This window comes from Eriocheir sinensis, chromosome 17 (genome assembly GCF_024679095.1).
Source record: "Eriocheir sinensis breed Jianghai 21 chromosome 17, ASM2467909v1, whole genome shotgun sequence".
Taxonomy (NCBI): domain Eukaryota; kingdom Metazoa; phylum Arthropoda; class Malacostraca; order Decapoda; family Varunidae; genus Eriocheir; species Eriocheir sinensis.
Genome location: NC_066525.1, coordinates 5,490,664 through 5,505,658, shown reverse-complemented (window position 1 = coordinate 5,505,658; position 14,995 = coordinate 5,490,664). Strand labels below are relative to the sequence as shown.

The 14,995-nt window shown below is 43.7% G+C and overlaps 1 protein-coding gene across 10 annotated transcripts in view; it reads left to right on the top strand.

Annotated features, from left to right (window-relative positions):
• LOC126999840 (serine/threonine-protein kinase Genghis Khan-like) overlaps window positions 1–14,995 on the top strand; it is a 130,922-nt gene that overhangs the window by 93,215 nt on the left and 22,712 nt on the right. For 9 of the 10 annotated variants that reach the window (XM_050862882.1, XM_050862879.1, XM_050862881.1 and 6 more), the window contains exons 3-14: window positions 6,038–6,206; window positions 8,076–8,178; window positions 8,586–8,703; window positions 9,207–9,388; window positions 10,830–10,847; window positions 11,993–12,136; window positions 12,401–12,523; window positions 12,891–13,099; window positions 13,788–14,017; window positions 14,150–14,277; window positions 14,410–14,516; window positions 14,808–14,949. In XM_050862882.1, coding sequence (XP_050718839.1) covers window positions 6,038–6,206; window positions 8,076–8,178; window positions 8,586–8,703; window positions 9,207–9,388; window positions 10,830–10,847; window positions 11,993–12,136; window positions 12,401–12,523; window positions 12,891–13,099; window positions 13,788–14,017; window positions 14,150–14,277; window positions 14,410–14,516; window positions 14,808–14,949 — 1,673 coding nt within the window. The remainder of the gene's footprint in view (window positions 1–6,037; window positions 6,207–8,075; window positions 8,179–8,585; window positions 8,704–9,206; window positions 9,389–10,829; window positions 10,848–11,992; window positions 12,137–12,400; window positions 12,524–12,890; window positions 13,100–13,787; window positions 14,018–14,149; window positions 14,278–14,409; window positions 14,517–14,807; window positions 14,950–14,995) is intronic. The other variant, XM_050862880.1, reaches the window with a different exon arrangement.

Sequence of the window (14,995 nt, the reverse complement as noted above, 5' to 3'; positions counted from 1 at the left end):
AGAGAGAGAGAGACGTCGCTGCGTGGGTATAGTTTAGATTACTTTTTTTTTTTCCTTGTTTTTCTCTTCCGCCATATCATTGCTAATTTTTCTTTTCTTTCATTACTTTCTTTTCGTTATCATTATTTCCTTCTGTTTAGTTTAGTTTATTTTTATTGTTTTTTGTTCCCTTGTTTTGAATTTGAATTTTTCTTTCTCTTCTTTCTTTATTTATTTATTATTGGTTTAGTTTTTCATTCGTTCATTCATTCATTAATCTATTCACTCATTTGTTTTCTTATTGTTTTTCTCTATTATATTTTTGCTATATATAGATCTGCAACACACACACACACACACACACACACACACACTTACAAACCCTACCCCATCCCCCCCACAACCCCATTTCATCCCCGCCACACATACCCCTCCCCCCACACAACCTCCCCCCCCCCCCACACACACACATACACAACCCCCTCCCCCCTCCCACTCCTCCCCCGCCCCCACACACAAACCGGTCTCACTCCACTTCCCGTTTCCCTGTCCGTCATTATTATATTCCTGGATCATGTTGACACGCTCCCCATGCCATTATCCACTCACTTTCGCTGTTTGTTATGATATACGTTGGCGAACTTTCCTTTAATGAGATTGCGATAGTGCGTTGCGGAAGCTGGGGCGAGGAGGAGGGATGGATGTTGAGAGGGAAGAGGAAGGGGGTAAGAGGAATGAGATGGAGGAGGAGGAAGAAGAGTAAAGAGGAAGAGGAAAGAGAAGAGAGGTTACATGAAGGGCATTGGGCCGAAGAAGAGGGGTGGATGTTGAGAGGGAAGAAGGGGGTAAGAGGAATGAGATGGAGGAGGAGGAAGAATTAAGAGTAGAGGAAAGAGGAAGAGGAGAAAGAAGGAGAGGTTACATGAAGGGCATTGGGCCGAAGAAGAGGGGTGGATGTTGAGAGGGAAGAGGAAGGGGGTAAGAGGAATGAGATGGAGGAGGAGGAAGAAGAGTAAAGAGGAAGAGGAAAGAGAAGAAGAGGTTACATGAGTTTATTCACTATGCTTATTACTACTTGTGTGTGTGTGTGTGTGTGTGTGTGTGTGTGAAGTTGTTGATCCGTCTTGCATCACGGAGAGGAGGAGGAGGAGGAGGAGGAGGAGGAGGAGGAGGAGGAATGAATGAGGAAGGAGGAGGAGGAGGAGGTGGAGGAGGAGGAGTAGCAGCAGCAGCAAGAGAGAAGGGAATCGAAGGGAATGAATGAGGAAGGAGGAGGTGGAGGAGGAGGAGGAGGAGCGAAGGGAATCGAAGGGAATGAATGAGGAAGGAGGAGGAGGAGGAGGAGGTGGAGGAGGAGGAGTAGCAGCAGCAAGAGAGAAGGGAATCGAAGGGAATGAATGAGGAAGGAGGAGGAGAAGGAGAAGGAGGAGGAGGAGGAGGAGGAGGAGTGGTCATCGTCTTCACCTGCAGTCACTCACACACCGTTACCTGTGCGATGAATGGACGTGTGTGTGTGCGTGTGTGTGTGTGTGTGTGTGTGTGTGCCGCCATGTAGCTATCTTGCAGTTCATTCATCCAATTTTTTTTTTTTTTTTTTTTTTTTTTTTTTTTTGCCTCCTGGAGTTCTGTCTCGTGTGCGTTATTTCAAGTCACTCTCCTGATGTCTGTTTTTTTTTTTTTGTGTGTGTGCGCGTGTGTGCGTGTGTGTGTGTGTAGGTGCTTGTTCTGACCGGTTGGTTCTCTTTTTTTTTTTTTTTAATTCTTTCTCGTTCTGGTTTTCTCTATTTTATTTTTTTTTCTTTCTTCCTCTTTGTTTTTATTTTTTCTTTCTCTACTTCCATATTTTCTTCTTTCACTCTTTCATTTGTTTTCTTTCTTTATTTTCTTCCTTTGTTTTCTATCATTTCCACATTTTTTTCATTCTTTTCCTTTGTTTTCTTTCTTCTCTTTTTTCTATTCTTCCTTCTCCTGATAGTGATGATGATTGTGATGTAAAGTAATGGTGGTGATGATGATGGTGGAGGTGGTAGTAAATAAAAGACGTAGATAGGTGGACATTGCAGTTGTGAGGGTGGTGATGGTGGTGGTGACTGCTGTGATGTTGGTTGGGGTGATAGTGGTGGTGTGGTGGTGAAGGTAATAGTGGTGATGATAGTATGGTGGTAGTAGAGCCATAAGTAGTGGTGGTGGTGGTGGAGGCAATGGTGGAGGTGGTGGTTGGTGGTATTTTGGTGGTGGTTGAGTGGAAGTAACAGTGGTGATGGAAGTATGGGAATAGCAGAGTCAGAAGTAGTGGTGATGATGGTGGTGGCGGTGGTGGTGCAGGTGGTGATGGTGGTGGTGGTGGTGGAGGCAGTGGTGGTGGTGGTGGAGGTAACTCGCGCCTGACCACCGTGGGACAAAACTTGCTTAATAAAGAAAAAAAAAGAAGACTTAATACCACACATTACCTTTTTTTATCTTCCTTTTGTTCCACCTTGCACCACCACCACCACCAACACCACCACAACAACAACAACAACAACAACAACAACGACGCGATCATACTGTATCGCCGTATGTGTGTGTGTGTGTGTGTGTGTGTGTGTGTGTGTGTGTGTGTGTGCAGTTCAATGGGTATACTAGTTTGAAGTTATGAATATTTCTCTCTCTCTCTCTCTCTCTCTCTCTCTCTCTCTCTCTCTCTCTCTCTCTCTCTCTCTCTCTCTCGGAATATCGATGACAGCTCAATTTGTTTCCGAGGATTGTTAAATTACTGTTGAGAGAGAGAGAGAGAGAGAGAGAGAGAGAGAGAGAGAGATTCATTATAGGTAGTGGGTCTGCAGGTGAGTAAAATGATACGTTTGAAGAGGATGTGGTGACGGAGGGAATAAAGTGATGAATGATAATGGTAGTAGTAATAGTAGTAGTAGTAGTAGTAGTAGTAGTAGTAGTAGTAGTAGTAGTAGTAGTAGTAGTAGATAGGTATTGGTTTTGTTGTAGATATCACCTTTTTACCTCAATTTCCTTTCTTCAACTTCTCTATACTTTCTTTCCTCTTCTTCACCTTCTCTGTTTAATCTATTTTTCATTCGTTTGCTCTTTTCCTTCCTCTTCACTCTCTCCTAACTCTTCCATATTCTTCCTATTCTCCCTTCTCTCCTAGTAGTTGTAGTAGTAGTAGTAGTAGTAGTAGTAGTGGTAGTAGTAGTAGTAGTGGTAGTAGTGAAAGGATGATAAAAGATACCGCTCACAAGGCAACTCTAATGGATGGAGGCCCGTTAAAAAAAAAAATAGTAGTAGTAGTAGTAGTAGTAGTAGTAGTAGTAGTAGTAGTAGTAGTAGTAGTAGTAGTAGTAGTAGTAGTAGGGAGATATTCGTATTAATGGAGAAGAGATAATGGTGTAGGGAGTTCATTTAGTAGTAGTAGTAGTAGTAGTAGTAGTAGTAGAACTGATGGTGATATTGACTTTAGGTAGGTAGTCAAGGCTTTGGTGGTGGTGGTGGTGTCGTTGTGGTGGTCGTTGTGGATGGTCGTGGAGGGTCGTTTGCATACGTGCACACACCAGCTGACGCGTGGAACCCCTGCTGGGAGGCGCGGCGACAGGTTCCCACGACGCCCTCCCCCTGTCTGCCCTCCCCGCGTCCCCTTCCTCCCCCTTCCTTCTTCCTTTCGTCGCCTTCCTTCCCTTGCCTTCCACTCCACCCACTCTCCTTACCTTACCTTCCCTTGCCTTCCTTCCATCTCCTTTCCTTACCTCCTCCTTCTTCCCTTGCCTTTCCCTTCCACCTCCTTTCCTTACCTCCTCCTTCTTCCCTTGCCTTTCCTTCCACCTCCTACCTTCATCTTCCCTTGCCTTCCACTCAACCCACTCTCCTTACCTTCTCCTTCCCTTGCCTTCCTTCCTTCCACCTCCTACCTTCCCCTTCCCTTGCCTTCCACTCCACCCCACTCCTCTTACCTTCTCCTTCCCTTGCCTTCCTTCCACCTCTTTCCTTACCTCCTCCTTCTTCCCTTGCCTTCCCTCCCACCTCCTTGCCTTCCCTACCTTCCTCCTTACTTCCCCTTCCTTGCCTTCCTCTCCACCTCTCCTTTACCTCCTCCTCCTTCCCCTCCACCTCTCGTTTACCTCCTCCTCCTTCTCCTTCGTTCCCTTGCCTTCCCTTCCACCTCCTACCTTCCTCCTTACTTCCCCTTCCTTGACTTCCCCTCCACCTCTCCTCCACCTACTCTTCCTTCCCCTTCCTTCCCTTCCAGACCTCCACCTCCTTCCTTTGCCTCCCTCGCTCCACCTCCCTCTTTCCCTGTCTCGCCTCCTCTTCCTCCCCTCTTCCTTCCTTCCCCTTCACCTTTCCTCCCCTTCCTTTCCTTCCACCCCTTCCTGTATTGCCTCCCCTTCCACCCCTCTTTACCTTCTACCTAACCTGGCCTTCCCTTTTCCTTCCTTACTCCCTCCTCCTTCTTCTTCCCTTGCATCCCCCTTCACTCCCCTTTCCCCTCCTCTTTCCTCTCCTTCATTTTCCTCCTCCTTCTCCTCCTCCCTGAGTCCTTATTTTCACTCCTTTTTTTCGGCTTTTTTTTTTCCCTTCCTCTAACTCCTCTTTTTTCCTCAACCTCTCTTTTCTTCTCCTTTTCTTTCTCTGACTCATATTCTTCCTCTTCTTCACCTCTCACTTCTGCAATGTCCTCCCTCCCCCCTCCACCCTTCTTCCTTACGTCTTCTCCTTTCCTCCTTCCTCTCTTCATATCTTTTCCTACTCCTCCACCTTATAAAAAAGTATAGTCCTCCATTACATAAGAAGAGAAGGAGACTCCATATCCTTCCTCTCCTGGCGCGCTCTCTTCCTCCATCTTTCCTCCATGATCCCTCCTTCCCAGTCCCCCTTTACGTAAGAGAGAGAGAGAGAGAAAGGAGACTCCGAGCAGCGTTGCCAAGTATTGTCGTACTCTGAACATTGGATTTGTCATTTTTAGGCTCCAAGACTGTCTTAACCACACAAATAACGACAGAAAATTAAAGTTATCGTTGGAACTGTTAAATAGTGATGGTTTTCGTTCTTTTTGCTAGAGTTGTCCGGTAGAAAGTACGAAAATGCAATGCGCTGAGTACGATAATTTGACACCGCTGAGAGAGAGAGAGAGAGAGAGAGAGAGAGAGAGAGAGAGAGAGAGAGAGAGAGAGAATATCCTGATCGTCTAGGTTCTGAGTTTAGGGTGAATGAAGGAAGCTGTGTTTGTCTGCCCTCACGACCTCCCCCGCAGGGCACGCCTCTTCCGCTCGCCTCTTGTGTGTGTGTGTGTGTGTGTGTGTGTGTGTTGATTTTATGAGGTTAAAGAATCTGTTTATTACGGTTTCCTCCTCCTCCTCCTCCTCGATCATCACTTCCTCCTCCTCCTCGATCATCACTTCCTCGATCATCACTTCCTCCTCCTCCTCCTTCTTCTTCTTCTCCTTATATTCCCATTCTTAATTCCCTTTTTTAATTGTCTTTTTATAATGATTTTTTTCCTTCAATGGTTTACGTGTTGACTTTTTACATTTATTTTTTTATTGTCCTTTCATAATATAATTTTTTCCTTTTTATTGTTGACACTGTTTTCTTGTACTTGTCTTCAATGGCTCATATGCTTACTGTAGCCTATTCATTTTAACTGTCTACCCAAGTTATCTCATTTATCTTCACGCAGTATTGATGTTTTTTTCTGTTTCTTGATTTCATTTCATTCATTCATTTTTAGGGGACCCGGAGAGGGATATGCGGGGGGGATTCAAGGGGCCAGGACAGGATTAGGATAAGGGTTAGGATGGGGAAAGGTATTGGGATTTGGGAAAGGGCCAGGATTTGGGAGATAATGATTGATGATCCTAATCCTAAATGTGTCAGAGTGGGACTATTAACTACATGACACTACTCTCTCTCTCTCTCTCTCTCTCTCTCTCTCTCTCTCTCTCTCTCTCTCTCTCTCTCTCTCTCTCTCTCTCTCTCTCTCTCTCTCTCTGTATCTCTTTATTTGTATACCAAAGTCATCCCATTTCTCCACACGCAGTATTAACGTTCGCTCTTTCTTCCCCTGCAGTGAAGCCGGTGGTCCAGCGGGTGAAGGCCCTCAGGCTGTCGCGGGATGACTTCGAGGTGATCAAAGTCATCGGGCGCGGGGCCTTCGGCGAGGTGTGCGTGGTGAAGCTCAAAGGCACCGACCGCGTCTACGCCATGAAGATACTCAACAAGTGGGAGATGCTGAAGAGGTGAGGGGGGGCAGGCACTACTTATTAGCCCCTTGGATGCGTATTTCCTACATTTAGTGAAGAAAAATGTGAGGTCATGCATCTTGGGAGGGGATATCCAGCATACCAATTCCACATGGGAAACACGCCACTACCCACCACAGAGGCAGAGAAAGACCTGGGAGCATATGTTACCGGGCTACCAGTGAAGGCGAAATCCGTGCCAATCGCAGCGGACGGGTTAGGAGGGAGAGGGGCAGCGGGAGGGAGGAAAAGAGTGGTAGGGTGAATGTATCAAGGGGCTCTTACACTGGGCAAATTTTCCGTGGATCTTCAGTCAAACCACGATTTCCGCTAGCGTGGTTCTCATTTGTTTCTTGTTATTGCTGCTGATGAAGATGATGAGTAACACCGTCGTCCTTCAGTAAAATATACCGTAGCTTTGGAAGATCGTGGACTCAGAAAACCACGGAAATAGGAGAACCACGCAAGCGGAAATCGTGGTTTGACTGAAGATCCACGGAAAGTTTGCCCAGTGTAATAACCCCTTTAGAGTGCTTGAGGAGATGTGAGGCTGAGGAGTATTGCCTATCGTGATTCTGAGGTGAGGATTTTTTTCCCCTAGATTTATTTTTACCTTACCATCAGGCACTACTTATTAGGAGGGGGAGGAGCAGCGGGAGGGAGGAAAAGAGTGGTAGGGTGACTGTATAAGAGTGCTTGAGGAGATGTGAGGCTGAGGAGTATTGCCTATCGTGATGCAGAGGTGAGGATTTTACCTTACCATCAGGCACTACTTATTAGGAGGAGGAGGAGTAGAGGGAGGGAGGAAAAGAGTGGTAGGGTGACTGTATAAGAGTGCTTGAGGAGATGTGAGGCTGAGGAGGAGTATTGCTTATTGTGAACCTGAGGTGAGGAAGAAGGATGAGGCATGGAAGTCGGTGAAGCATGGAGGTAGAATTGGTGGAGTCGACACGGCCTGCTAATTCCATTCATTGAGGTGAAGCCAACGAATTTACGGCCAAAAGATGGGGGTGGGCGAGCCTGGCCTGACCACACCTGACACCTGGCTGTAAAAATGACAGCTCGGGTGGATTCACTTAATTGGGCTGATGTCGACTCCACCAATTCTACCTCCATGGGGTGAAGATCTGTTTCAGGAGAGGAAGGACAAGAGGGTAGAGGTGCAGTCTGTGTAACGTATAATCAAAATGCAGTTATATTTGTGGCTCTGTTGGATGACATGAACAAGTGATACGCTTGATAATTATAAATCCTAAGAAATTTATGAAAACTAGATAACCTAATGTTCCCAATTTTGCTTTGTTACTATTTAATATATAGCTTGATGAGATACTTTGAGTTGCAGTTTTAACATTCACAGCCCACACTGCATTATTGCATTTATAATCTTCATATCATTATATATGTTATAGTTTTGTTTTAAGGGCCGCTTTCACAGTCACTCCGTTTGTTTTGATTGTTACCAATGGTGGTGATCGACGCTATAGTTTTCCACATGAAACTGGCCTATGGGGTAGTGGCGGCTGCAGAGGAAGCGAGAGGTGTTGAGAGTGTGTGGCAAGGTGCGGGGCTTGGCTAACCCCGCAGCCGCCACTACCCCATCGGCCAGTTTTACGTGGAAATACTATAGCAGCGATAACAGCCATTGGTAACGATCAAAACAAACAAAACGACTGTGAAAGCGTCCCTTAGTCAATATTACTACTCATACTGTGAAAGGGAAAAAACAACTATTCTGAAACATTATGATAACTAATGAGAACCCTTTGTGAACTGGAAATATTTGCTGGGAGAGCCAAAAATGTCGTGAGAATTCCGCCCCAAAATGCAGCAGATGCCTCACCAATGCCTCTGATATGCCCACAGAGCGGAGACGGCTTGCTTCCATGAGGAGAGGGACGTGCTGGTGTTTGGTGACCGCCGATGGATCACGAATCTCCATTATGCCTTCCAGGATGACAACAATCTGGTATGTGGTGAAGATTTCCAAGGCTCGGGGGGGAAACACACGTCAGATTTTTAAACATTGTATTTGTATTAACAGGTATGTGGGACAGAGTTAGGTAGAAGTGTTGGATTTTCATAATTAGCCCGGTAGCAGCAGGGATCATGTTTCTTAATGGTCCCTCCAAGCGAGAAAAATGAGAAAAAAATCACCCCTCACACAAACCATTTCATAATATATATCAAAGCATTTGTGATCAGTTTATGCATCATCTATTTTTGGGGGTTTATATCATGGCAAAAATTTGGCCTGTCGCTGGTACATGCTAAAGCCACAAATTTGGCTCGTCGCTGCTACCGGGTTAAGTGATATTTGTTAAGAGGATGTTAGGATTTACTGTGCGTTGTGCTTACCATTCTTCCCCCTGTCAGTACCTGGTGATGGACTACTACTGTGGCGGGGACCTGCTCACGCTGCTCAGCAAATTCGAGGACAGACTTCCAGAGGACATGGCACGCTTCTACATTGCGGAAATGATTCTTGCCATTGGTATGTGTGTGTGCGTGTGTGTGTGTCAGTGAGTGCTTGAGCGAGTGAGTGAGTGCGTGCATGATTGCTTGAGTGAGTGCAGTAGAGATTGTGTGAGTGAGAGTGAGAGAGTGAGTGCATGAATAAGTGAGTGAGTGATTGTGTGAGTGAGTGTCAGTGTTGCCAACTTATCATACTCAGAACATTGCATTTATCAGTTTCAGACCCAAAGCTGTCGTACCCACACAAACAACAATATTCAGTTAAAGTTATTGTTAAAACTGTTAATGATTGATTTTTTTTGCAATAATACAATGTGCTGAGTACAATTATAATTTGGTAATGCTGGGAAGTGTAATAGTCAGTGAGCGAGTGAATTAGAGAGAGAGAGAGAAAGAGAAAGAGAAAGAGAAAGAGAAAGAGAGAGAGAGAGAGAGAGAGAGAGAGAGAGAGAGAGAGAGAGAGAGAGAGAGAGAGAGAGAGATCACCCCTCCACCCTGACACATCACCTCTCCCCCACACAGACTCCATACACCTGCTGAAGTATGTTCACCGAGACATCAAGCCAGACAACGTGCTGCTTGATGCCAATGGACACATCCGTCTCGCTGACTTTGGCTCGTGTCTGCGGCTGCAGGAGGACGGCACAGTGCAGAGCAATGTGGCCGTCGGCACCCCGGACTACATTTCCCCGGAGATTCTAAGAGTGAGAGGCCTTTTACTATTATTAGCATTATCATTTCATTATTTCTATGAATCATCATCTTCAGTTATTTCAAGTCTGCTGCAGAACAAATGCCTTTCTCGTCATCATCCACTTCAATCTGATGTTAGTGTACTTTATCCTGGGCTAGCAAATGCTCTAATTGCATCTCCTCACCTGGTCCTCTGGCTGCTCCAACTTTTCTTACAATATCTGGACTACTACTCTGATACTTTTGTTATACACATGTTACCAGTTCTCCACATAGTAGGATCTGCCAAAATTCACAACAAATTTGGGCTTTGATTGTTCCCCAATTTATGATGTTCGCTTGCCATCTCCCTGAGCTAAAGATTGAGGTGCACCTTTGTATACTATGCTAATTTTAGCCTTTATTACACTCCTAATGCTTTGCTCAGACCCAGTCAATGCCCACTGACCTGTATTGCACTTCTGTGGGGTAGAGGGTTGGTAGAAGGCTGCATTGGTGGTTGTGGTGGTAAGTGGTGGCTGTTGGGACTGGGACTGTGGTGGTGCAATGGTGGTGTGTGTTGGATGCTGAGGTTGAGACTGAAAGTTGTGGTTACCATGGTGACAGACTTAGGAGCTGTGGTGGTGTACTGCAGCTGCTAAGTGGTCCGGGACTGGTGAGTCACAGTGCTGGGGTGTGTGGACGGCTGTGACACTGGAATACATCAATAATATTTCAACATCAATTTTCTAAAGAATTTATCACTGGTTTGATTTACTAAATAATTATACATATATATTTTTTTATGTTTTTAGATTAGCTTATCTATCCTCAAAGTTATTGATGTGTAATAAAATCTGTGATATCTCCAGACAGCTGTTTAATGGCTTGTAAATGTTGACTAAAGAAATTTATGGATCATCCAATTTGTATGCTATACACTGGCCTGTGTACACATAATAACCCGTGTCAGTGTGAATGGTAACACTATTATGCTATTGTATTAACATTAGCATGGGTGTATTTTTCTTATCATCATTTCTTTGTGTTACTGTAATTTTTTTCTGGTCTCACCTGTAATTGTTATATTTTTCTCTTGACCACTCACTGTATGTTGCATGGGAAATGGAATTTTGACACAACGGTAATGAGGAAGATAGGCTCATCACTGTATGCTGGGAACTCTGGATCTGGGCCACAGCTGATCCTGAACTTTTGATCCATTTTAAGATTGATGAGATCTTCAGGCTTGGAATCAGACAGTATTTTTACAGCTGATATTAATTTGTGTAATAATTTTTCACAGTAACATAACGTGTTTCTTTTTAAATACGTATAATTTGTGTTTTCTTCAGCTCTCTCCTTAGAAGTGCTGTTTTAGCATGGGTGCTTACTTCAGCACTCAGCTTAATGTAAATACTTTGAAAACAGTTTGAGGCACAATAATGCTGAATGAAATGTTCGTTCTTTTAGGCGATGGGAGAGGCACAGGTTTGTTGACAGCAGTTCTACAGTCCTTGGTGGTTGGTGGACTGTTGAGGGGTGAGGTGACCGGACAGGTCGGGACAGTTCTGAGTGGCAGAGTGGCTTAACCAAACCCATAGCTGCTTTATTTTGCTTTTTTAAGAAAAGCAGGGTGCTGCTTTCTAATGATATTTGCTCCAAGAATTGTGCTGACTTTCTTGAGTAAGCCAATCAGAATATACATTATGATTTTCCACTTCATTTTAAATTATTACTAAGAATCACCTGCGTAAGACCTACTCTTCCAAGTCAGCATCTGAGGCATTGTGTGAACCTAGGTAGTGATGGTGCTCTTCCCCGCAGCATGACAGCAGCAGAGGCTGAAAGAAAGGAAAAACGGTTGAGGCTGAGCATTATTTTCAAAAGCATATCCAATAATATAGCTGACTTTCTCCAAGATAGACTTTTTTTTTATCATACCATAGATTTAATGTTATGGTGCTATTCTTCCTTAACTCTGTCACTTTCCCTACCTTCTGCAGCATGGTCTTATTTATTAACCCAGAGTGTGTTTTAGTTGACCTCTCCACTGCACTGGATGGATGGGATATTTACCACTGGCTCCTGTAAGCTGCCAAGCTGTGCCATCCTGTTCTTGGGTTTATATTTAATCCACATGCATTTATGTTATGCAAAAGCAAATGTGCCAGTGCTGTGGAAAAGGTTTAATTTGCCTTGCATTTTCTTAAGACTTGAATTCTGTGGAATGATAGATACAGTGGATCCCGCTATTCACAGGGTTCATGTAATCCCCCGTGGTCAGCAACACTGACAGCATCTGCTGGTACATTTCTGAGTCATTGTTCCTCCGTGTGACTGAAGGGGACTGCATGAACATGAAGTGCCTACTGTTCATGCATGTTTGGCCTTTTTTTTAAACTGAATTAGTTATTGCCTTGAAGACAGAGGCATCATTCATGATTGTCACACTATATTCAGCATTCAGTGGAGAACCCCAAAGCAATAAACCCTCAAGACAGCGAGCGTATTCTAGCAAGTAGCTTACCATTGCCTCTGTCCTCTCTCTTGCCTCAGGACACTTAGAACTCTCACTCTCATGGCAGTTTGTCCAGTTGTCTCATGTTATTAATGACCCCCCACCCCCCCACCAGGCCATGGAGGATGGACAGGGTCGGTATGGGCGGGAGTGTGACTGGTGGTCCCTCGGCGTGTGTATGTATGAGATGCTGTTCGGAGAAACGCCCTTCTATGCAGAGTCACTTGTGGAGACCTACGGGAAGATCATGAATCATAAGGTAAGAAAATCCACTCTATTGAAATCAGTGTCTTTTAATGAGAGATTTCTGTAGCGTCCTCACACAAAACTATGCCCCATGTTTTCCCATATAACTAGATTTTATAGGTTTTCCATTTTGATCTATGAAGGTCAGTTAGTATGCATGATTTTGTTGGAGTTTTCAAGGGCATAGTGTGTGGTTTCTAGTTGATAATCTTGTAATAGCTTCAGGGTTTTATCATACCTCTACTATAATGATGTATGAATGCTTTTCTCTTTTCAGAATTCATTTGACTTCCCAAGTGATCTAGGTTATGGTGTCTCAGAAGAAGCAAAAGAACTCATGAAACAACTAATATGTTCCTCGGAGTACAGATTAGGAAAGAATGGCATTAACGACTTTAAGGTACTATATAATGTCTGTGCTATGTGTGTGTGCTTTGTCTGCAATTAACCCGGTAGCAGCAGGGATCATATTTTTAATGGTCCCTCCAAGCGAGAAAAATGAGAAAAAATCACCCCTCACACAAACCATTTCATAATATATATCAAAGCATTTGTGATCAGATTATATATCATCTATTTTGGGGGGGTTATATCATGGCAGAAATTTGGCCCGTCGCTGCTACACGGTAAAACCACAGATTTGGCCCTTTGCTGCTACCGGGTTAAAAAAAGTGAAATCAGAAGCATAATTGTATGGAATTGAAGTTTATTTTATGTCTTGTGTAAAATAAATGCAGACTCTTGAAACACAACTTCCATCTCTGCAGCATCACCCATGGTTTGTTGGTGTAGACTGGGAGACTCTAAGGGACAGTTCAGCACCATACATCCCTGAGGTCTCCAGCCCCACGGATACCAGCAACTTTGACGTGGATGACTCAGAAACCAGGAGTCAGGATGCCTGTCCACCCCCTGCTAATCCGGCCTTCTCTGCTCTCCATTTACCTTTCGTAGGATTTTCATTTACTCAGGGGAGGTGAGTCCTTGAAGATTTGCAGAGATTTTCATTATTGTCACATACTGAGAACATCCTTTAGGTTTGAAGGAGTTGCAACAGTGAAAATAAGCTCAAAATAGTTATAGTCTTCCAAATATGTCGAGGCCGGTCTGGCGTAGGCTCCCACTTGTCCTTTCCTCCCCTCTGCTCTGCCACACAGTCCCAACACCTATCTCCTCCTCTCATATGTAAGCTATAGGTAATGTATGAGAGGAAAAAATAGGTGTTGGAACTGTGTGGCAGAGCAGAGGGGAGAAATGGACCAGCGGGAGCCAACGCCAAAACGGACTCGACAATTTGGTGTTCATTGCCATCTCATCATTATTTAACCCATTATCTGTAGGCCAGTGTATCCCAAGCTTTTTAACCGTGACCCTGAACACAGTGTAATCTTGGCCTGGTTGTTCCCAGCTTGGAAGCATAATTTCCATTTCTTCATTTAGTTTTATCCTTTTGATTTTACAGGTTTTTGTAGTTTACTATCAATTACTTTTTTTTGTATTTCATTGTTAATTGAAGAAAATGAAAGGGAGTCTTGGGAAAATAGAGTACTCATTAGCCGCCTTGATTACTGACCTTATGCTTACTGGAGGTGATGATGATAAAGAAATATGCTTTCCTTTGATGGCTTTTCTTATTATTAAATTTGTTTCCTTTTCTCTTACAGCCAAATAGGTGATAAAGGTTGCCTATTAACATTATCCGTAACTACGTCAGTCACAATGGCCACCACAAACGATTTAGTATCCTATGAGAGGCGTATCAAATGTCTTGAATCAGAAAACAGAGAGTTGCTGCAAAAGGCCGACAGAATAGATGGAAGCACCAGTCCATCCACGGGTGACGAGATGCAGAAGATGGTAGAGCAGACGCAAGCTCTTACCAAGCAGAATCAAGGTTTGTGATGCAGTACATACTCTAAGAATTGCCTTAAGATCTGTCGTGCACGTGCGTTTAGCTTTTCAGCATAATTATTGGGGGTGATGTGAGTGGTGGTTTTTAATATTGTTGACATTTTTTTATCTGCAGATCTCACATATGAAGTGACATGCCTTAAAAGACGACTCTCAGAGGGTGACACTGAAGCTGACGGAAAAGTGAAGGAGTTAGACAGACAGCTAAAGGCTTTTGTGCAAGAAAAGGAAAATATCGGAAGGGTAAGTTTCTTTACTCTATGTTCTGTTGTTCACGAAACAAAGCCATCTTATATGTTGCTTAGTGTGAGACATCCTGAGAAACAGTTATAGTTCATGATATGTTTTTGAATTTACTGTTTTTTGTTATTACAGGAAATGGCAGACCTACAGGAGAGACTAAACTTGCAGACGAAGGAATTGCAAGATGCTTTGTCCCAAAGGAAATTAGCAATGTCAGAGTATAGTGAAGTGTCTGATAAGTAAGTTTTGGTTATTTTCTTATATTCTTACAAGTTGATGGAAAGCAAATTGTTATTTTATATAAGTATATGTATTGGATTGCTTTCTATGACCATGTATTTTTCATAAAAGAGTGAATGTGATCTTGTAACGCAAGATAACTGTCACTACAGTTCTTTATGCCACATAAACAGATGAAAGCAAGTGTGTTTGTCATCAGGATAACAGAAAATGTATTCTTGCTTCTTGAAAATCATCATCTTGTTCCAGTGATAGTTGATGAAACTAAATTTGATTTTTCCTTTTCATAGGTTAACGGAATTAAGAAATCAGAAACAAAAGTTGTCCCGACAAGTACGAGACAAGGAGGAAGAACTTGAGACAGCAATGCAGAAAATTGACACCCTCAGACAAGACCTTCGTAGAGCAGAGAAACTGCGCAGAGAACTGGAGGTTAGTTAGTAGCTGCAGTGTCTCCTGGGTAGGGAAGCAGCATTGG